Here is a 24,054-nt window from a genome sequence, read left to right as displayed (position 1 = left end):
TTTTCAAGGCACCCAAAGCACTTTACATTCACTCTCACATTCACACCGGTGGAGGCAAGCTACAGTTGTAGCCACAGCTTCCGTGGGGCAGACTGACAGAAGCGAGGCTGCCATATCGTGCCATCGGCCCCTCTGGCCAATACCAGTAGGCGGTAGGGTAAAGGGTCTTGCCCAAGGACACAACGACCAGGGCAGAGAGCCCAGGGATCGAACCGGCGACCTTCCGGTTACAGATACGCTTCCCAACCCCCCGAGCCACGGTTATGAAATGGTTATGAACAGATGGCTGCGTAACAGCCACTTCTTGCACATAGGCTAGTACTCCTGGAGCCTGTGAGTTTTCTTTTAAATTACAAACTTCACTTTTGTGCTATTTCTGTGTCGGCATAAGATTTTTTAAAATGTCCCTTTGTTCTAATAAAAGGACATTCTAAAAAAAAAAAATGATTGAAACCAGTTTTTGAACACAAAGTTTTTCCAAAACAAGTATGATCAGATAACGTTCAACAAGTACATAGAGCTGGGGGGGAACTTAAGTTTCTGACATCCAACCATTATATCACAAGCTAGGTCACAGTGGCAGCAGACTAAGTAAAGTGTCCTAGATGTCCTGGGCAGGGCGATACATCCAGTTCCTCCTGGGGGATCCTGGGGCATTTTCAGGCCAGAAGAAATAAACATTCTCTCTAGTGGGTTGTGGGAATACCCTGGGATCTCCTCCTGTTGAGCGTGCCGGGAAACCCTCCAAAGGGAGGTGCTTAGGAGGTATCGTGACCAGATGCCAGAACTACCTCAGCTGGCTTCTTTCAACATGGTCGAGCAGCAGTCCTAAACCAAGATGCTTCCAGATGTCCATGCTCCTCACTCATATATCGAAGGCTGAAATATGAGTGAGTTTGGCCTTTTAAACTCATTTAAAAAGCCAAACTCATTTTGGCTACTCACAACTTTTATTTTTAACGATGACTAAAAGTCATAAATTCAACAACATAAAATTTAATCCAGGAAGTGAGTCAACATACACTGTTTAGCTTTCTCTTTATAAAAAAAAAGTTTTACATATTTATTACTGATTTAGTTTAATTCATTTATTTTGCTTAAAGAAATACTAATGTCAAAATCACAGCCTAAAAGGAAATAAATCAGAGCATTAATTTTGTTGTTTTTGGGGTCATCCCAGCACTTTGATGGATGTACGGAAATCTGAAGGTGGGGAGAGAAGTGGTGAGAGTCCACATTCAGTACAGAGCAGGCATCAATTAAAAAAGACAAACATGGGAAGAAGGAGATATAATGGAGCTGGGTTGCAAAGCAGCTTGCACAGGTGCAGGGACTATAAATATGAGAGTAGGCCTGGGCTTGACTTTCTACTATATAGAGGTAATAAAAAAAACACATAGGCAAATTTAAATTAAGTGGGGTTGCAGTTATTATCTTTATTATTTAATATGTTATTACATTTCTTTATTAATAAGTCATGTATTAATTGGTCTATCAAATGTTAGTAAATACCATGTTTACTCAGAACTTCATAACATCATCAGATGTCTTGTAAATCTACAATAGTATATGTATTACAATGTATAGTATTAACCCTTTAAAACTGGTCGGAGAGGGCACGCTCCGTTTTGCGTAACTATTTTTAAATCCCTGTAGAACCAGAACCATGCAAGCTAGCACAATAATTGTTTTGCACATGAAACCGGAGTAGTTGTACTTACATCTTATGTCATCATCTTGTTGTTCCACATATGGCTTTGCAAAAACAGCATAAAAAGCACTTGCAGCAACAAAAATACAAACAGCAGCAACAAAAATATAATATTCCAGAAACACGCTTTGCCGATCTGATCAACTGTTCATAACACTTCCTTTGTTGGGATAGACGTCAGCGCGAACTATCGCGTGTCCACCATTACCTGGCCGAAACCGGAAGTGACGTCTTTTTCGCGGAAAATGTAGTTTTTTACCTTAGGGACCTTATAAGCCTGTACTGGTGATTTTAAAAGTCATGTCTGACTTCATGCTTTTTTGAATAGTTTCTGGGATGCTTAGAACTCAAATTGCACTGCTGTAAATAGTTTATTTTGATGCACCTGCTGTTTTTTTGCAAATTTGCATTATAATATTTATTTTTGTTTTTCCAGCACTATATAATATTTTGTGTATTTCAAAAATAAAACTATGAAGACACTCAAAATTAATTTCCTGTTGTTAGAAACTACTTTGTGCAACTTTTTTGTATTTATAGTTTTGAGGGACAAACCTCTTAAATTTCTCTAACTAGAAATATATGTAAAAAAAAAACAAAAAACAACCCAAATACGATTTTACATCTTTTGTAGTTATTGCACTTTTTTGCAATTTATGTAGTTATTATAGACTTAATGCATACATATTATTAAAATTTGGGCTATAACGGTTTTATTGATGTATAGCAACTTGAAATGCTCCCAAAAATGGCACTACAGCATGTAAAAATATAAAGATAACTCTGGCGGACTTGTTTCTATGGTAGGTCTTAAAGGGTTAACCACCAATAGGCCCAACTATTGACATCAGTATTAGTGTACATTCAGAATTGGTATGGTTATTCAATTCCATTAACTCTGTGACTAGTCCTTAAACCTCCTAGTCTAGAGAATTCTTGTGGTACTTTTTTACAGCTTGTTTCTAACTTCTAGACCTTGTGATCGAATTACTTTTGGCAGTTGATATTTTATGCTGATCTCTTGAAACAGGTAACAGTTTAAACAAGGTGGCTGTCAAGCAGAGGGAGCCCAGAATGACTGTATTTATAAAGTCAATTGCAAGGTTAAGCATCCACTTTACATAGTAATCTGAGCAAATGAAATGCCTGTCTGTAAACACATTTTTTGGCATATCTGCCAACCTGCCATGTACTTGTGATATGACAAGGATTTCTTTCTCACATTCGTTATGCAATCATTGCATCGTCATATAAATATGTTTTTTCTTTCTTGCTCAGTTGCTGATGTTTAACAGAAATCCAGCGGAATATTTTACCGTCATCTCATCTTTACTTTTCTCTGTAGGTATCACACCCTGACCAGTCACCCTGATTCTTTGTATTGCAGACTGGATGTTTACCAGGCCTTTTGTTTTCCTTTTTTTAAATGTTGGCGTTCCTCAGCTGCTTCCGCCACCAGTGTCTGTAACACAATCACTAATATATCAATCCTTTCACACATTCAAAGGCAGAACCATTCAGAGCTCTCTGATTACATGGCTGTGTCAAGGGGGTGAGACATTTGATATCACTGCCACTGGGCACTGGTCTGGGTGGTGGTAGGCAGGGCAAGATATGGGTCAGCTTTGGTGTGACTACCTACTCCATGTTCACCCCGTTACCACTCCATATTCACGTTGCTTGAATGTATATTTCCATTGCATATCCATAAAGCTGTGCTTTAAAACACTGAGAGTTACTCACAATGGATTAGTCTGTGGTTATGCAGGGGAGGTGTATGCATCTGCTGTGTACTGAACTGTTAATGCAGTACTATGGAGTGCATGTGCATAGTACCTCACTGTTAAAGACATAACCTCAAACTGCTCTAGATCTCAGCAGCCTACAGTACTTCTATTTGTGCAGTGCCTTGTGTATAATGTGAGCTGTGAGCCAAATGTAAATGTCTCAAAGGGAGCAAGTGAGTCAGCTGAATAAAACTGAGACAGATGTGAAGCCTCATATTGTGACTGTGGGAAAACGGCAACACCAAACACAACTGGTCACTCGGGGTTGATTTAACTGGGTTTCATTAATTCCCATGACTATTTTATGTTGGCAGTACATTCTTACTTATTATTTGCTTAATTTAGCCTAATGTTTTCTGTTTTGTGTCCTTCTTGTTTATACTGCAGCGAAGCCTTATAAAAACCAAGGGGTATTATTAGCTCAATAAATCAAAAATATGAGTTACTCAAAGCAAAGCCTGCGCATGACAAAAGGATTTTCGGATTAGCGTATTCTGGTATTTCCTTCTCTGTCTGGTCTGGCAAAGCAATGTAGGCACACCAAAATTATAGACAGCACAGACTCAGTCTTTGGAGGAGTTAGTGGATTTTAAATGGCAGCTCTTCCCCTGCCCCGTCCCCTCCTGCACTGCCCAGAATAATATAATTACAGACCAACAACCGGCATGTTTACATGGAAGAGAAGCACCTGTTTTCCATCATGTTGAGACCAGTCCAATCACTAGCATTTATTTTTGACATTTTCAGGATGATTCAGCTGTCTGCTCTTTGTGGATGTGTGCTACTGGGGTTTTCAAATTATGAAACTGATCTAAAGACTTGAAATCATTTAATTCATGGAGCACCAGCAGTAATGACCTGTGAAGATATCTTAACAGTCACTTAGCTGGTAAGATGCTAATTTCTATCTGGAAATTTAATTTTAACATAATGGTAACAGTCCCACTGAGACTCACAGTGAGCTGGTTTTTGCATCAGTCTGGTATTTTCTGGTACAGAGCTCTAGATTTCCCTGTTTCCCTGCCAACGTCAGCTAGGTGAGAAGTGGGGAAATAGCTGTTTCAAATATATAATTACTTTACCTGACTTACTGTAATAAATAGCTTAACTAACTTATCTAGGTCACACTACACCAAAGACAAATAATTCTACCGTAATACCATTTTACGTATTAAATGTTATTACCGTCACTCAGATATATACTTTTATTGGCCACATTTTTAATTATGACATAAAAAGCCAAGCAGTCAGTGACCAAACCTTCAGACTTTTTTTCAGTTTAACAATTTTTTGTCTCATAGGCAGCATGCTCATTGTCTAGTGATCATGATTTACAAAAAAAAGAGTTTTTGTTATTCAATACGATCCAAAATAATTTAGTGAGCTCATAAACTCACCAGAACAGCGTAGGCTTAAGTATTTTTTTCTAACCACAGCTATCGACATCTAGTGACATTCAAGTAAAATTCATGTAGCTCCATTTTTCCACAGCAAAAGCTACGTGCATGTTTTATAATGTCAATTACATTACTACCACCTGAATATACTTTTGCATAAATAATAATTTACAAGCCAACCAGCTCATAGCTGCAAACGGTCAAAGCAGCTACCCTGCCTTTGTACAAGGCAGTACAATCTGTAAGCAAACACCTCCAACATCTTTTTGTGGTACTCATTGTTATATAAAGCTTTTCTACTCTGAGCACTCAAAACACTTTATAATCAGTAATAGCAAACTTTAGACTTGCTCATAGGTGGATTTTGTTATGATTTTACAGAACATTGTTTAATTTGGACCACTTCCTGTAATTATGCTAAGCTACCTAGCTTAAAAAAAACCTCAACATTTTTTAAAAAGGAAAAATTTAAAATTAGATTCTCTGATTCACATTTTGTTTTCAGATTTGTCTGTGGACTTTTAGTTTACTGTGTGTAATTTGTGGTTATATATGACTGTGTTTCTTTGGATGTGTATCCATCAGCATATGGTGATTATGTACTATATAACCTTACATGTGCTTGGTCACATGTAAGGTTGGTCACTTGGTCACTTGGTTACAAACTATCCATCATATCTGACTGCTAACCTCCTACCCTGTTCATTCTCCAGCAGGTTATGCCACCCCAAAGGCTTCCTGGATCCCCAGCAGTGAAAGAGAAGGGCTGATCCCGTCCTCCTCCAGGTTCCTGCCGTGCAGCCCTTCTTTCCCTCTTTCTCTCTCCTGCTTATTCCCCTCTCCCAAAGATACAAACCCTACCTGACCCCAACACCTAAACACTTTGACCTTTGTCACCCACTTCTTGGACCACTCTTGTTGGTCCAGTCACGTCCACCGCATCATCTTCCTCACAGCAATTCCATAGCCAGTCTCCCCTCATTCCAGCCACACTAGTCCACTTCCCTGCGGGACCCTGCACGTTTTAGAGGTCTGCTCTACCCTCTGGCTGCTTGCCGGGCCCCATGGCTACAGGAGGTCATGCCCCTGACATAGATGTGTTAATAAACCTACAGCAGGTAAGAAGTATTGTTTTCTTAAACTGAACCTGTTATTATAAAAATAAGAATAACGATAGTTAGCATAATAATATAATAATGGATTGCACAGGAGGGGTTAATGAATGTCATTACAGTAGATGTCTATTTGAAACTTCAAGGATGCAGTTAATTTTCTTTCATCTTTTTCAATGCCATGTGCCAACACAGTGCAGAGCAGCTACCTGAACTCTACTCCCACAGAGGTCGGTTATCTTGTTAACAGTCTTACATCCTCACTGCGTATGACCTTGGATACTTTGGCTCTGAAAAATAAAGCCTTAAATCAGAAGTGCTTGAGTTTTGGTGTTAACTTCAATACATACGTTCTACAAACCATCAACGTGTCTATTAAATGGACTGATTTCTATATAGCACTTTTCTATTGTCCTGGAGCTCCGAAGCACTTTATACAACCGCATTAACCCATTCATACGCTTTAGTGCTTTCTATCTAACATTCATATTCTGACGCAGAGCAGGGCGATATGACCAGAAATATTTATCACAATATACATTTAAAAATTTGCGATAACGATATAACTGACGATATAATTGACACTAGACCAAATACTTTACAACTCCACAACTTTATTAGTGCAAAAAAACAAACAAATCATCAATGTATTTTCACTTAAACAAGCAGCTGTTTTTTATGTGCATTAAAGTTATATAAAAATTTAATAGTGCAAATGCAAATTCCTTGCTGACAGTTTAACCAAAAGGCATTTGCAGTGGGAATTGGCTGACATATCCTCAGCATAACCATGTATAATATCCACAAAACTTAAAAAGAGGTTATACACACACAATACGGTAATATTATGTTGAAGCACAGTACGTATCACTCCGCGAGGCTCCTGACTACAATACCCTTAATGCTCCGACAATCCATCAAGCGGAGCGGCTTCGTAGCTTAGCAAAGCCCAGCCCTATTCTGACGCATGCATTGGAGAGCAACTTGGGGTTAATATCTTGCCAAATGGAGACTGGAACTGCCCAGGATCCAACCACCAGCCTTCTGTTTACGCACATGGCGGAAAAAGCATGGCAGCGACGGAGAATGAGAAGGGCAAAAGCGGATCGTTGAATGAAACGGATGAAGCAGAATTGGTTTGTAAAAATGCTGCAACTTCATTGGTGTGGAACTGGTTTAGACTTCGTCCGTCAGATACACAACAAAGCACTATTTTTGGTAGAGCATGCTAGAGGGCCGTCGTTTTTTCCGTGTTTTTTGGAAAATACGGCACACTTAAATTCAATCCTTTGATTTTTCTGAAAGTCGACAGAGCCCCTTATAATCCCGTGTGCCTTATGTATGAATTCTGGTTGTGTTTACTGACCTCAAAACGATTTTCTGTGGTACACGGCGCTCGAAAATCTGTCAAATGTTTTAGTACGACTTTGCTAAGCTATGAACCTGCACTGCTTAATGGGTTGTCGGAGCATTACGGCTACCGTAGTCAGGAGCCTCGCGGAGTGATACGTACTGTGCTTCAACATAATTTTACCGTATTGTGTGTGTATAACCTCTTTTTAAGTTTTGTGGATATTATACATGGTTATGCTGAGGATATGTCGGCCAATTCCCACTGCAAATGCCTTTTGGTTAAACTGTCAGCAAGGAATTTGCATTTGCACTGTTAAATTTTTATATAACTTTAATGGAGATAAAAAACAGCTGCTTGTTTAAGTGAAAATACATTGATGGGGTTTTTTTGCACTAATGAAGTTTTGGAGTTGTAAAGTATTTTGTCTAGTGTCAATTATATCGTCAGTTATATCGTTATCGCAAATTTTTAAATGTATATCTTGATAAATATTTTTGGTCATATCGCCCTGCTCTAATTATGAGACATATTGTACATTTTCATTGCAATGCATCTGATAACCAGCTTCATCTATCCACATGAATGTCTTAAATACATAAAGGCCTGCTTCTAAATTCAGATAGAATTGAGGTCAGTCCTTAAAGAAACATGGTGTCTAACCAGCTAGTTACTCTATTACTCTGGATAAGTAATAGAGTAAGTAATCTGAATAAGAAAAGTGTTGTGTAGCAGATGTTATTATAGCAGCTTGTACAATAGAGTCGTGTTCCTTTAAAGCTACAGGACGTCTCCAGAAACTTCAGTGCTGTTAGCGAGTGCGGCTTGAGATCAGAAAGCTAAGTGAGAAAACAAGCCTACATGATTGTTTGACAGATAGCCATGAAATGATTTGTTTGAGTTGGTGTTAAGTCAGTTCTTAGCTGCAACATCTCCAGCACTCAGTTCACACTTTCACACCAGTTAGCTGCCAGAACACTTGTTTCGACCAGAGAGCAATGCCTGCAGATATTTCCATATCCATAATGGTGTACAATAGGCAATAAAACATAATATTTGTTGTTGTTTTGAATATTTTCTACTTGGATCTGTTAATTCAGTCGGAAGCATTTGGACATTACTGTTCTGTCATCCTCAGGCTAACGCTGCCCTTTGACGCACCATGTGTATCGAAAACAAAGGGCTTGTTTCCAATATTTCCAAAGGCATTGTTTATATTTTTGCCATATGGCAGCAAGCAATAACATTTTAAATTAACATAAGCTCGGCCGCATGCACCAATGTTACAGGACTAGCTGACAGTCCATTGATAAACTAACTGCTATTGTTCGTTCTAGCCAGCCAGAAACATGCCAGCACAAGACCCATTGTACTCAGGAGACATATTTGCACCATCTGCTCTTTTAGTGGTCTACAATTACTTTTGGTGGAGTAGTTTATAGTTTGGCAGAGGAAATTAGGTGGATTGTGCAAAACTGATAATAAGCTCAGTTGCCTTCTCTGTTTAAATTCTTAAAACTGTTCAATCCAAGGTCATAAATGGATAATGAGCAGACCATATTTGCATATCAGAGTTCATTGAAGTTGAGCAAATTGCAGAGATTCAATTAATGAGTTGACTTTTGTCATAAAATCCTGCTGTTTAGACTCTGGTGTGGCTCGGTGTACATCCTTGCTCATATTTTGAGCAATAGCATTTCCTTACACAATAGCAAGATGATTATCTTGAGTGAAAAGAGCACTGAAATGTCTTGAAGACTAAATTGTTACTTCCAATTTCTCCAAGCAGTGATGAGACACCCTGGGGTCTGTGGAAAATGCTCCATGTCCAGCTTTGCACAATGCTTTGTAGCTTTGCTTCAAGCGAAACAGAATAGCCGGTGATCTCAGGGAAAAACAGTTCTATCATCTAAGTAGGTGATGTGTCATTATGCACAGCGGGAACTGTGTCCTCCAAAGTGCATGTAACATATTGTAGTTTGGTGGAAATAACAGGCTCAACGATTGGCTGCAAAAAGTAGACTCTTTTCTACCTTCAATCACTTGTCAGCTCTGTGTTCATATACACAGACGGAGCCTCTGCAGTGAGACGGAGCGGCTTCTCTGCACAGGTTTTAGTCTCCTACAGTCTGATTGATTCTGCTAGTCGAGACTTTGTTTTTGTGGTTTAGTGTGAGGGCATGTGTGTATGAATCATATGAAAGCAAAGCCCAATGGTCCCCGTTGCCACAGAGACCACTGGTGTTGCTCTCTAACGTGAATGGTAAATGGACTGTTATTTATACCAAGCTTTTCTACGCTTAGTGAGCACTCAAGGCGCTTTTTACTGTAAGCCACATTCACCCATTCACACATACATTTATACAGTATTTTATTCTATACCTTTAAACACTTCTAACCACCACATACACACTCACTCTCTAATGGAGGCAGGTGTGGTTTAGGGTTACTGGGGGACACTTTGACATGTTCACTGGAGGTGTGAACTGGCTGAAACAACACAGCATAGGTCCTGGTTTAGTCACGTATTTTTGTTTCTTGCAATTTAAGGCACATCAATCAAATCAATCAAAGTGTATTTCTATAGCACATATTAATAACAACTGAGTTGACCAAAGTGCTTCACAGTCAAGACAGAGCATGAGACAATGAGAGCGAAACAGTTAAGAAGGAACAGGGCAAGAAACAATAAAGGTGACAACACAACAAGCCAGATAATAGCCAACGAATATGAGCAGGGAGGTTATTCCAGAGTCTAGGTGCTACGGTTGCAAAGACCTGATCACCTCTGGACTGCATGTTGATGGGGCAATGCACATTGCTGCTAGCAGCACTGATCATCATTTGGTGGTAATGTGGGATGCTGCACTCCTGTAATTTATTGTATTTCTTATATTTGCATTGCACCTTTTGCTTATGTATCTAAGTGTTTTTTCTCAACGCTAACAGTGATGTTTCATATGTGGTGCAGCATGGAAGAACCTGGTTAAATTCTATCATTTTAATTTGCCACATTTTTGAAACTTCTACATAAAAAAACCAAACCATGATGACTTGTTGCAGACATTTTCTTTTTGTCCTTAGATTTACATTGTACTCTTTGACAGCCCCAGGAAAACAAGTATCCAGCTTTGGTAATCAGTTGCATTGCATTTAAATGTTAAATTGACAAATCAGTGGTATCTCTTTATTTGCTTGGTCTTCAGTTATTTGAAGTTCTTATTTTAAGTGCTTACTACATAAAAGGATCACTGGCTTGGTTGCAGTGCTGTCAGTTTGTCCTCTCTGTAGTAAACTTTAATTGAAGGTTTCACCAAAAGGGTTCCAAGTACACCTTCAACCTAAAACTGATACTGTGTGGCACCGTATTGTTCAAAAGTTTCAATTCTATACTGCAGCGCGGGCATATGTATAAGATAACGCAACATATGTTGAATATTTCTATTTGATAGCATGTTGCAGTTATAAATGGGCTAATTTACTGAAGACAAAGGCTGCTGTTTTCTACAGGGACTCTATAGAAGTTAACAGAAGTAATTAGGCTCATAAGGCTTATGGGTGCATGCAATAATTGAACCATATTTGAGGAGAGCTCACCATCCCTCATTTTATTTCAAAACATCATATTTATGCAAACTGTTCAGTTTGAAATAATTGCTCATAAACATCAGCTGTGCAGTGAGAAGAAAAGCAAAACACTGATGCTGATATTTATGTTAGTTGTGATTTGTTTTTCTGGGAAGCGTGCCAGCTCCTTAAATCAAAGAGGCCCGGCTTAAAGCGACAGGGAAGCCGCTTTAAACACGGCACGCCAAATAAAAGGAGGAGGAAGCAACAGAAAGAGGAGCACTCTGCGAGGAAACACAAAGAGAAGAATTTTAAAGAGCTAAATATTTTTATCCACCTGTGTTTTAATTAGTAAAAGGTTCATTTTATATTTTAAATTTAGTGTCCAATGGTGTTTTCACAGCTTTTATAAGCCAAAACCAAAGTTTATTCAAAGTCTGTTTCTTTGATGGTTGCTTCAGTAGCTGATGTGTACTCGTCTCACATTTGCTAATTTATTCAACTCAGCTGTATTTTCTTACACGTAAAACACATATTTTGATGCAACTAATGTGACGTCCTTTTTTATTTTATTTTAAAAAAATGTTACAAATACAACCTGTGAACCTGCTGCTCTCTATGACTTCATTAGATAATACATGTACAATGGTAGGACGCTAATTTAATATGAAGGTTCATCATGGTTAACTTAGTTTTCATTACTGTGAGAAGAAACAAGGAAGATCTAATTTAACGTGCATTAAAGACACAGAAAGTTCCCATCATGCATGCTGTTTTTCCTCGTATAGTTGTGACAGTCAAACAGTGCATGCTGCGATCTCTGTTTGCATTTAAAAACTTAAATAATTTACTTGAATGAACTATTGCACTATATTACCTCAAACATAGAAGTACTTGTGTACTTTGGATGAAGAGTTTGGTCATTCAACAAGGGTACAGCTGTTAAAAGGGGACAGTTAAGATAGTTCTTAGGAGTGAAAGAAGCTTCTATGTCCACTGTGAGCGACCATCTTTGAACAGAGGCGGTGGCTTACGACACCAACTGTGTGCCATCTATAATTCAGTTTTGAGATCCCTTCGCAGACACCTTAATGCCCACTCACATCCTGGGCCATATGACCTCAGTGAATCTAGGCTTCACAATGGGTTCACCCGAAACCTTGGCTGATTGTGACCCACACCTGTTTTCACACCTTGGCTCGTGTGATTATGTAGAGGATCAATAGGGGGTCCATGACCCTCTTGGGGACACTCCCATAGGGCTTAAAATCTGGGACTCTCCACTAATTGTTCTTAGAACTGAAGATGAGAGGTGAAACGTCTTCAAGCAACTTAAAGAAGTTCAGACACTTTTTTTTTCGCAGCTCCTTAGACTACGATGACCTGGATGACTGAGAACCTTCACAGACACATGTAACATAATCCAAATTTCTTTACAGTAGCTTATCATTTATAACTGACCTCACAGTATTCCTGATTCACCTTGTAACTTCATAACTGAAATGCGCGTACAGAACCCCGATGGCTTTCACTTAGTGTTTCCTGATCACTAACACGAGTACACTTAATCCTCACACAAAGCAAACACAGCCCCACATACGCCCTCCTGAACAGTAGTCAGCCGCTGATAAATATTTAAATGCATCTCTGGCTCACCATACCACAAATTATGAAAAATTAATATTGTAGTAGATGTCGGGCGGTTAGAGTAAAGGTTAGAGAGGATCTCAGCTGTGTTGATTGAACTTTTTTAATTTAAGCTTCTTTACATTTTAATTGGTTCAAAGTGGCCAAACCAGCCACAGAGATTTTGAATTTTCATGAAATATTACATCTACAGACAGTAGATTGTAACCCACAGTGATGGCACTCATAGCAAACAGGGCAAATATACCTTCCTGATTTTTTTGGGGTTTTTTTGTGTAATAGATCTGATTTCCATTTGGGCATACAGTACTTAAAGCATACAATATTTCAAATCACTGTAAGCCATTGTGTGTGATTCTATTCCTGTACGTATCACGCCGCCACCACCTGGGCTGGGGTGGCCCACCTCCTGTGTCCTTCCACCTCATCTGACTTCAAAGCTAACATGAAAGAGTTAGGCCTCTTGTCTGTAGTAAACTCTCCCTAGAATATTGTTCCCTGTTGCAATATGTCGGGACTATTAAATTCAGGGTCTTACTCTGACGAATAGCCCTCACCAGAGCAGGTGAAGGAAATGAGGAAGTGAATGGGGAAATTGACTCATTGGAACACAGAGCACATTAAACCATGAACAAAATTGAGCTGGACATGCAGTAAAAACAAGGCGTTCACTGCTCACTCACTTTAAAAAAAAAAAACAAAAACCTTTCTTTTATTCTGCCTAGCTACATCTGCCTCAGCCTTGTGTAGATAGGTAGCTTGGATCATTAAATGCATCATGTCCCTTCATCCTGCTGGTAATTAGGAAGTAATGGAGCCCTGGCACAGCAATCTGAGACCACTGAACGGTAGCCAAAGTACGCACTGTGCCAGCACCAATCTGAGGCAGAGGAAGCAGCATGTGCCAGTGATTCTGACCTATCACAAGCACCAAATAGCTGAGGCAGGACACTCCCATCAGTCTTCACTGTCTCCAGGGGCTCTCTAGTGCATTAGTTCTTTGCTGCTTAGCACTTTGTTGTATTGATTTGATGTCCTCTGTGCATGTAACAGAGAATATACAGTTGCTGTGTTCCTATTCTGATGATGCAGAATTATTTTAAAATACAATCACATGTTTTGTTTTGCTTTTTAACAGCAAAAATAAATCTTTGGCTTGAGTGCAAATCATGTCTGGAAATAGAAACAGCAGACCTACTTTCCATATAAAATAGTAGCAAAAATAATTATTTGTTTTGCATTCATCCCAGATTAGCATTACACTTTCATTTAGCATGAATGTTCCTCTCGTGTGGCTGCTAGCATATACAATATAGTAATCAGGGTAACACATTTCATGTATCACGTAGAGATTTTATAGCAAACTGGAAAAACTTCTTGTTAAAGCTGAGGTTCAATGACAGGGGGCAAGAGTGGCCTTTGGATATATGAGTTACGGTTATTGCCATGCAGTTAATCATCCTTTTTTGTCTTTACTGAAAGTATTTGTACTGTCGTCCAGGTAAGGGTGGAAGAGGAAGATGAGGATGGATGCGTGGAGGACCAGGAGGAAGAAGAGGAGGAAGAGAGCTGGGAGAAAGCTCTGTCCGTGGAGCGCTTTGCAGACATCATCAGTGACTCTGCTTCTACCAGTGGAGACAGGATGGGGCGACACTACACTGAGAAAGACTTTGAGTGTAAGCAAAGCTGCCGTGCACACATGACAGTATAGCTTCACTTGCACAAACAAAAGAAGCCACTGGGACAAGACTGCAGTCAAATGTCGAATTTGATATTTTGGATTTGTTTTTATATTACTGACCAAAACTCATTTTCATTAGCATTTCTATATTTATTTTATTTTGGTTTAGGGCTACTCATCAGATCAGGCAACATTTTTCAAATCTTCTGTTGTTCATTTTCGGTGACCTTTGCAAATTGTAGCTTCAGTTCACTGTTCTCAGCTCACAGGACTGACACCTGGTGTTGTCTTCTGCTGCTGTAGCCCATCTGCAATGTGTTGTTCATTCAGAGATGCTCTTCTGCATCCTTTGGTTATAACAAGTGGCTTTTGTTGAGTTTCTGTTGTCTTCCTATCAGCAAGAATCAACAAGACCCTTTCACCCAGAGAGCTGATGCTGTAAACCCCAGAGATGGTTGTGTGGGAAAATCCCAGCAGATCAGCAGTTACTGAAATACTGAGACTAGACCGTCTGGCACCAGCAGCCATGACAGTACTCCTGTCATGTGGTATCCATCAGCTTTATCTGCAGTGCACTCTGTACACTGCGTATGAATTTCTACCACGTATCTTAGAATTGAGCACTGCACAGTTATTTGAACTATTTACTAGATTTTGTGAACAAAGTAAGCAAGCAAGTAAAATGTATTTATATAGAGCTTTTCAAGACAAGGAAACAATCACAAAATTTTTACAGAGGAAAAGCTGCAACTCTGTCCAAACAAATTACAGGATGTATCCGTAAGAATTTCAAAAGGTGGTATTTTTTAAGTAATGGACATAGAAGCTTATTGTAAATCTTAAAATACATGACTGAATAGGAAATTTTACAAACACAATTTAAAAGTGCCTATTTAATGTGTCCCCCTCTGGACGTACAGCATGTGTCCATATAATAGACACATTTGTCCTATACTTTTGGGAGCATGGCTGGAGTCACTGCAGCCATTGCTGCTGGTACCTATACACTCAGTACACTGAAGACTACAATTTAAGATACACTGACATGAAACAATCTCAAGACAAGTTGATGTTTATTGTCAACCCAACAATATGCACTCAAGTATACAGTGGGACGAAATATCATCCTCCTGGATCAAAGGTGCAAACAATAGAAATGAAAATGAAAAAATATACATATATACAACTATGCAAGAAATAAGACAATGCCACATTATGTGACAGTGCACATAATGTCGATTTTTCTACAGTGCTTTAAAAAAAATCTTTTACTGTTGCTATCTGACATCATAACAATCATCAGTGCTGAAATATCCTGTACTGTAAATACACATGTATCCCAGCTGATCCTGACCCTGTCCGTTGTGGTAAGAGATTAGATCAAAGCAGGGCACCATATATTGGGTATGTTGAGTAAAAGGCTGGATTAGCTTTCAAGAGATTAGCTGACGGCTATCACCTGACAAGAGATAATATTGGTAAAGATGGAGCTGCTTTCCTTTGGTGTTTGTTAAAGAGTGTTTTAGTTATGTCTTTCTAGGGTTTTAGGAATTAAAGGAAGATTCTTTCAACTGAAAGTTGCACTTTTTTTACACTGCATGTTTGATATTGAAAGGAATTCAAAGTCTTGGCCCAAGCAAACTATAAGTAGTCCTAAGGCCGGCTGGTATATCAGCTTTTTTAAGTACCCAGCTGGTTCTGAGGTTCTCCTCAAAGTTTCCAACTTCTTTAACAACAGAAGCTCACAGCTCACATCAGCACACTGCTGCCGCTTGGAAATTACTTGGAAGCGATTTTTGATTAAAAGTGCAGTTTCAGTCGGCAACTGTTCATTGCCTGAAAAGAAACAGAACAATATGTCTGTTGGTGGTATGACAATATAGGCTGCAGCCTGTGTGGGCACAGAGAGTAGGAGAGAAACAACAAATATAAAGGGCTCACACATCCTGAAACGAGGAAAAATGCAAATATAATGCTAATTAGTGATTTTAGTAAAAGTTTTTCAACACGTTTGGCGACTATAGTATTTCAGAAAAAGAATAACGTCTGCATTTTATTTTTATGACTTTCTGTGATGTCTATCACTGTAAATGGCTAGAAAAGGTAAAAAAATATTCATATAATGTATATACCCTTTTAGCCAAATACAAACTATAAGAAGTCTCATCCCAATATTCTTCAAACTGTTCTGCATTCTGCTGAGCTGAATCCCAGTTAGAAATTGTTTGGGGAGAAGTCGATAATAAGTATAGGAGTTTTTCAGACAGGCTGAAATGTGTGAGGTAGCTAAGAATAAAAACATCCCCTCATGGTACCGCTGTCATTCTGTGGAGGACCCATGACTTTAACATGTGCAGAATAAATTTACACTGGGAATTGTCAGAGGAGAATGGCCAGACTGCTGCTTATAGGAAGGAAAAATGAACTCAGAGAACCACAGTATGCAGAATATCATCTGTAAATGCACAACATTTTGCTCCTTGAAGAAGATGGGCTAAAGCAGCAGAAGACCGCACTGGGTGCCGCTCCTGTTAGCCAAGAAAAGGAAACTGAGGCTATGATTCACATTGGTTTGCTAAAATTGGGCAACGGATGACTGGAAAAATGTTGCCTGATGAATCTTGATTTCTGCTACAACACTTGGATTGTAGTGTGAGTGAATTTGATCATGGATCCATCCTAGAAGTTCAGGCTGCTTGTGGTGGTGTAATGCTGTGGGGGATGTTCTCTAGGAATACCTTGAAAACCTTATTATCAACTGGCAATTGTTTGAACACCACAACCTTCCAGACTATTGTTGTTGATTATTCCCATCCAGTTATGACCACAGTGTACCCATCTTCTAATGGCTGCTTTGTGAAGAATAATGTATCACAAAGCTCAGATTATTTCTGTCTGGTTTCTTGATCATGACGGTGAGTTCGCTGTACTCAAATGGCCTCCACATTCATCGGACTGCAATCCAATAAACCCCCTTTGAGCTGTTGGAGTGAGCGATTGATGTCATGGATGTGCAGCTGGGAAGTCTGTATACATCACCAAAGAAAAAGCATTTCACGTGATATGGAATGAGCTGCTCAGCCAGCTGATGTGAATAAACCATCTGATATCATGGCCTCTCTTTGACACAGATCACAGACACACATTTCACCATATGCACCACCCCTTGTCCACTCACCTGCCCGTGCCCCAGCGTTTACGGAAGAGGGTACACAGCATGGAGAAGAGGCGCAAAAAGAAGCGCAGGAAAAAAAAGACTTCGCTGCCGCCTTCTGACGTTACGCCTACCATACACGAGGTAGACGAGGAAGAGGCAGAGTCGGAGACCGAAGGGCAAGGGGTGGCTGCCACTCCCGCAGAGCTCCCTGAGGTCCAGCCACAGGTAAAATGTGACTTATACAGTGTAACTTTTGCAAAATCCACTCATGTACCTGAGCTGCTGATAAGATGCTTGTGGCATTAATACTTAAACAAAAGAGAATCATCTGTGGTTTTGATTATGGTTTTACTATGTATAGCCAGCTTTATATATGCCTCCCCCTCACTGATCCTCCTCTTTCTCTCAGTTTAGTTTGGGGAGCCAAGAGGACTTGGGGGAACCCCTTCACCACACTATCGTCCACACGGAAAACGAAGAACAACCTTTGTCGAGGAAAACAACTGCGCTGACTCTGACAAAGGGGGCGGCTCATAATGGGGGAATAACTGTTACTGGACAGAACGATGACATGGATGGAGGAGAAGCAGCATGCAACAGGTGTGACTTCTGACATCTGAGTCCTCTCCAATGTCCTAGTAAACATTTGTAAAATGTATAAAATCTGCAACACTCCCCAACACAAAGATGGCAAATATTCATATAATTTGTTTCATATGTTTCGCATAATTAGCGTGTCTGTTGCTACAGGACATTGTGAAAAAAGCCGATATGCTACAGCCTACTCACTGACCAGTACTGACCTCTTGTCAGTCTTTTAGCTAAATTAACTCAAATTGAAACCTTTTCTAGGTCCCATATTCTACCACTTTAATACACATATTAATATTACGTCTTAAAGTCGTAGATGTAATAGTAATATGTGTATTCATATTACATCCAGAATGTGTATTTTAAATTCCAGTCGTAAATGCTGCACACTTGCACTCTGACTGTTTGATAATCAGTTTCAGTGTTGGTAACTTTAAATCAAACTAGTGTGGCTGCTGCACCTGCCCCTTTGAGGAAGAAGTTTATGAGTGATAGAGAGAAGCAGCCAATAAGAGCAGCACATGTGTTTCAGTATACGGTCTGCCAGTGCAGACCTGAATAAGTCACTCAGTGGCTTCTGACTTTCTCTCCGAATGATAGTTTGGCTTGTAAATGGTAAATGGCCTGTATTTGTATAGCGCTTTACTTGGTCCCTATGGACCCCAAAGCAATTTACACTACATTCAGTCATCCACCCATTCACACACTGGTGATGGCAAGCTACATTGTAGCCACAGCTGCCCTGGGGCGCACTGACAGAGGCGAGGCTGCCCGGACACTGGCACCATCGGGCCCTCTGACCACCACCAGTAAGCAACGGGTGAAGTGTCTTGCCCAAGGAAACAACGACCGAGACTGTCAGAGCCAGGACTCGAACCGGCAACCTTCCAATTACAAGACGAACTGCCAACTCTTGAGCCACAATCGCCCCAGTAAATATAGCCGAGTTCTTGGCACAGCTGTTGTTTTTAACATTTGTGACTGCAGAGTTTGTCAGACAGCATCACAATTACAAAAATCTGGATTTTAGAGGTGCAGAACAGCTTAATTAAGCTCCACCGTTGTTAATACAGTGCACATATATAAGTGTTTCATGGGTGTTCTATTGTCTCACAGCAGGAACAGAACAATATTTCTTGACAACAGATTTACTGAGAATTTAGCTGTATCAGAAATGCAGCATAGGTAAACTGCTAGCAGAATGCTAACTGAGGTTAATTGTGCAAAAGAACAAATATGGAGTAACACACACCCAGTACTATTGATTTTTGTTATCAATCAGCCCTTAAAGTTTCGACTGTTCGTGTTGTCCCTCACTGTGATGAGCTCTGACCGGCATGCATAGGATCAGAGCTAATAATTATGTTCCCCACATTAGCCCTGCTTGACACTAAACTGGTTGTAATGCATATCATTGTACAAAGAGAGGATCTTTGTTACTAGTGAGGAAGTCAGGAGTAGTGGAGAAGTATGGGAGGCTAATGCAGGAGATGTATGAGAACAGTGGAGAGGTGTTCAGTTGGAGAGACAGATGGGTTCAAGGTGGCTGTGGGCAGAGATGGGCAGTAACGACTTACAAGTAAGTAAAGTGAGTAACGAGTAAAGTAAGGGATTACTATTGCAAAAAGGTAATTAGATTACTGTTACTTTCCCGCAAGCACGCTGCGTTACTAAAACTGTGTTGTTGTTTTTTTTTTGTTTTTGTTTTTTGTGAGAGTGTCTCATGACAATGACGTAAGCGAGTGCAACGTTCTGGCAACAGCTGTGTGCAGATCAAAAATGGATAATATAACGAGTGCGGGGAGAGTATGGAGGCCACGCATACTTTCATACACAAACAGTTACAATCACCTCATAAACTGCTCTACCTTTAGCTGTGCATCTCTATTTTAGTCTCCACCAACCCATTGTGTAGTTTTTCAGGTATCTGACCATTAGCAGCTAGCTGCTAAAGTTAAGCTAGCTGCTAAAGTTGTCTGTTTGTGGCTGATATGTTGGACAGGTAACAGTGTGTTCATTAAAGATTATATTGCTGGAAACAGCTGCCCACTGAAGCTGAAAACACAGCTGATTAAAGCAGTGGGAGGCTATTAAAGCTGTGGGCCATAAAACTGAAATACATTGCTAAAAGATGCTATAACACTGTGGGGAAATACAGGGATGAGATTAGCTGTAGGATTATCATTGTGAGCAAATTCTTTCACACTACACCAAGTCTTTTGTTAAACTTTCATCCACTTAATTATGCAGCTTTAACAGCCTTTTGTTATCAGTTTATCCCTGACTGCTGTCTGTTTCACAAGGCAGAATTTGGCAGTGATAAAGCCTATCACAGGAGCATGTTGCTGGTTACATTTTCCTAACAACAGTCATAATTTAGTATTTTATCAGTTTCAAATTTATTAAATACATTTTGGTTTATATTCAGTGCTTTCTGTTGTTTTCTGAATTTGAAACCTTTAACTGTGTGAATACTTTTTCGTGCAGCAAAACCTATAAAACAGGCTCGTGCATACGAGAGCATAGGCTAAGTAAGCTGTATTTTTAGATGTGTGATACTTGTCATTGGAAGCCAATGCCATTTATAACCCATACGTGCAGTTTTTAGGGCAGTTATGATCCATTAATGGTTCCAGCTGAATCATTCATATCTGGCTTGCTAACACATACAATATAACCATCAGAATATGAATTATTTGGTGATGCTTTGAATTATGCATGGAGTTTGCTGTTGGGAGGTCAGGGGCGCCATGGTGATTCAAGTCCTTGTCTCTGCTAATGGCTCACTGGATAAAAGCACAGAAACAAGCATCATGCCTGAGCCATGCAGCGTTTCATTGCTGTGTTTGAGTAAGCTCAGCTGAGGATGACTCAGAGGCTTGGAGAGGAGATCCAGGCCTGTTGTTGTGTTGTGAAGCCCTCTGTTGGTAAAGTAACCGCAGTGCATGAGCCAAGAGAGTATTTATCAAAAACGATTTTAACATAAAGTATATTAATACTTTATAATGTGATGATTTATGGTTGATTTGTGGACTACATTGTGGTTCATATTTTGGTTTTGAAAACAATAAAATAAAGTTCTTTCATAATGTCAAAGAATTAATTATTTAATTATTAAATTAAAATTAACTTATAGTGCTCTTTGTCAGTGTTCCCTCAGGATCAGATCCCTCAAGTTCAATCACACCTCATGGCTGGTTCCGCAAGAAGCCTGTCCACCACCGTCTGCCGGGCACCCAGCGAAACAACTACGACCTGCGGGAGCGGATCTGCATCGGCAGCATGACTGCCCTGGAGACTGCCGTCTATCAGCAGGTGCCCACTGATGAGGCTGAAGCCCAAATGTTGGTCAGCGCTGATCTGGATGACATGAAAAGTAAGAAAAATACTACACTGTATTTTTAGGGAAGTTTATGTTCAACCCAGTATCACAGAAAAACATGTAATAGACATGTGTTCCACTGTGTCCATTTCACACTTTGCCTCTCCAAAGTGTGAAAAGCACATGAATGCAGAAGTTGCAGTAAGTTGCAGTGAGATGCAGTACCAGCAGAGGGAGATATTTTATTGAGAGCAACATGATTATAATTCAATTCAATTCAGTTTTATTTATATAGAGCCAAATCACAGCAACAGTTGCCGCAATGTGCTTGATTTATAACCGCGGGGAAGTATTTAAACAGCCATTACTCACACATTTACATGTACATATTTAGAAAAAAATATAGAATTGAGCTTGATCTAATAATGCTGTGAATAAATCGATTGGTGTGTTTAGTACTTTTCACTGGACAGCATCACAGTCGGCGAGGCTCTGTGTCATTCTATTTTATTACCATTTCTCCCACATCATGTTGACGAAGGTGTAGAAACTCCTTTTAATAGAGTGGAGACATACAATGCAGTAATAGAGAGAAGGACTGGAGGGAGGCTTAGGGCAGGAAGATAAAACCCGGTGGAGAGGAAATTGGTAACAGCGTAGAGGGGTAAGGGAAGAGTGCTGGTGCTGAGGTAAGTCAGCCTGCAGGCTGCTGGAGCAGGAGCAGGAGGGCGGGGTTGGCAATGGCCATAACAATGAGAAAACGAGTGAGGAGGTAAGAGGAGATTTAGAGCAAATTGATGCAAAGACCTGTTGAAACCTGTGTGTGTTTGAAATACTGGAATAACTGTCTGTTTTCAGGTAGCTATGGTATTGTTTTTATTATTAAATGCAAGTCAAATAGGGTTTTTTATGTGATTATTGGGGACAATACAAAAAAATAGCCTTTTAAATTCCTCACTGGTGTTGAGGAAAAGCTTTGGAGCAGGACAACGGTAGATGGCTGTCTCCATCTCTGAAAGCACCTTCTGAGATGACTCATTTTTTCTTATCACCCACGCCACAACAGTGATGTGTGTGGTGGTGGAGGAGGGAGGGGAGTCTTTGTGAGCTGCCTGTATTGTTATATATCAGCCAGGGACTATGTGTGTTAGTGTATTATTGATGTAAATGCCAAGTAAATGCAGTGAGTTAAAAATGAAGACCTTGACTCGCATCAGTGATCTGATCGTACGTGGATGTGACTTCAGATTCTTGGCTGTGTGCACCTCGCAATATAGGAAAGTCAATGTCAGTATGTATTATTCTTAACATAGAGCTGGATATGTTTCCCTTGATGCTATCTTGAGTGCTGTTGAAGACATAATAAAGCCTGCTGCTTTGACTACAGATTAAATGATTAAATAGAACCCTGTTTCCCTCTCATTAAGTGACTAATTATATCCAGAAATAACAGGACATTTTTGATGACATAATAATAATGTGTGTTGTGGGTTTGCTGCCCTCTGCTGGCTCTGAAAAGTACTTCCACTATGCTTACACAATTGAAACATTCACGTTTTTATCTTATATATATATATATATATATATATATATATATATATATATATATATATATATATATATATATATATATATATATATATATATATATATATATATATATATATATATATATATATATATTCAAAATTGATTTCAATCAATTTTGAATATTGATTGAAATAACAAGAATATTAATGTATTAAAATCAGATTCAACAGTTCCTTTTATTTAAATATCTTTAAATTTCAAATTCTTACATTTAAAAGCACAGCATTGCACAGATTTAAAATACTTTAGTCCCAGATTTGTAGTATAATCGGACCTAACTAATGGTTTTGATGCAAAAAAAAATAATAGGAAAAAGTCTACTACAAAACTGTATTTTGTTTCAGCAGTGCTTCTTTTAATCTAGAGAGCCTGCAACATTTATTGACTCCATTTCTTCACTGAGGCCCAACATTGACGGGTTTTGCTGTTTTGGCTCCATCATGAACATCCCACACATCCGGTCTCATGAAACCAGCCCACACAGCCCCACGTATGCACTGTTAAAAATAAGCCTTCCAAAACAGAGGGTGGAGGATGGAGGAAGGAGGAATATAATATCGACTCATAATTTTTGCAAATGTAGGCTGTTCCTGTAATAAAGTCTTTGTATTTATTCAGTTATATGTCACTATGCTTTACATATATTGTATCCTTAACAGCAGTTGGCTTCATATTGTAATTTGTAGCACAGTTATGGAAGTAGACATGAGCTACACTTATTTTTGCACTCCATACTTCATTTTGTCACGATTAGTCTTAACTCATTCACTGCCAGCCATTGGCAGTGAATGAGTTAAACCCATTGACTCATACACTGCAATTGACGGCTATAGACGTCAATGGCAGTGAATGAGTTAATTGTGGGAGACTTTTTTTTTTTTTACCACATGTTGCACAAAGCATCACTTTAGGAAGTGAAGGTCCATGCTTAAATGCTCAGAATTAACAGAAAGAATTTGTAAGTGATAATAAAAAAATAAATGCTAAAAGAGGATTTTTTTTTTTTTTTAAGCAAAAGCTTATATGGCCACAGAAATACTCTCTCTCCGAGCATCAGGGGGCTTTAATTAACAGAAGCCTGTAGTCGATTCCCCTTCAACGCCGACCCTGCCCCTGGCTTTTCCTGCTTTCCCAGAGCAGA

The 24,054-nt window shown here is 39.4% G+C and overlaps 1 protein-coding gene across 2 annotated transcripts in view; it reads left to right on the top strand.

Annotated features, from left to right (window-relative positions):
* Positions 1 to 5,959: 5,959 nt before the first annotated feature.
* The window catches only part of slc4a3 (solute carrier family 4 member 3), a 47,016-nt gene continuing 28,921 nt past the window's right edge, over positions 5,960 to 24,054 (top strand). Inside the window, exons 1-5 of one of the 2 annotated variants that reach the window (XM_085373928.1) lie at positions 5,960 to 6,013; positions 14,074 to 14,248; positions 17,385 to 17,635; positions 17,820 to 18,010; positions 21,151 to 21,377. In XM_085373928.1, the coding sequence (XP_085230054.1) occupies positions 5,960 to 6,013; positions 14,074 to 14,248; positions 17,385 to 17,635; positions 17,820 to 18,010; positions 21,151 to 21,377 (898 nt within the window). Of the gene's footprint in view, positions 6,021 to 14,073; positions 14,249 to 17,384; positions 17,636 to 17,819; positions 18,011 to 21,150; positions 21,378 to 24,054 lie in introns of both variants that reach the window. The other variant, XM_085373929.1, reaches the window with a different exon arrangement.

The sequence above is a fragment of the Diplotaxodon limnothrissa genome, linkage group LG16 (genome assembly GCF_057381915.1).
Source record: "Diplotaxodon limnothrissa isolate DT_005_m linkage group LG16, D_limnothrissa_male_GT1.1, whole genome shotgun sequence".
In the NCBI taxonomy this organism is placed as follows: domain Eukaryota; kingdom Metazoa; phylum Chordata; class Actinopteri; order Cichliformes; family Cichlidae; genus Diplotaxodon; species Diplotaxodon limnothrissa.
This window is presented reverse-complemented; position numbering and strand designations above follow the sequence as displayed.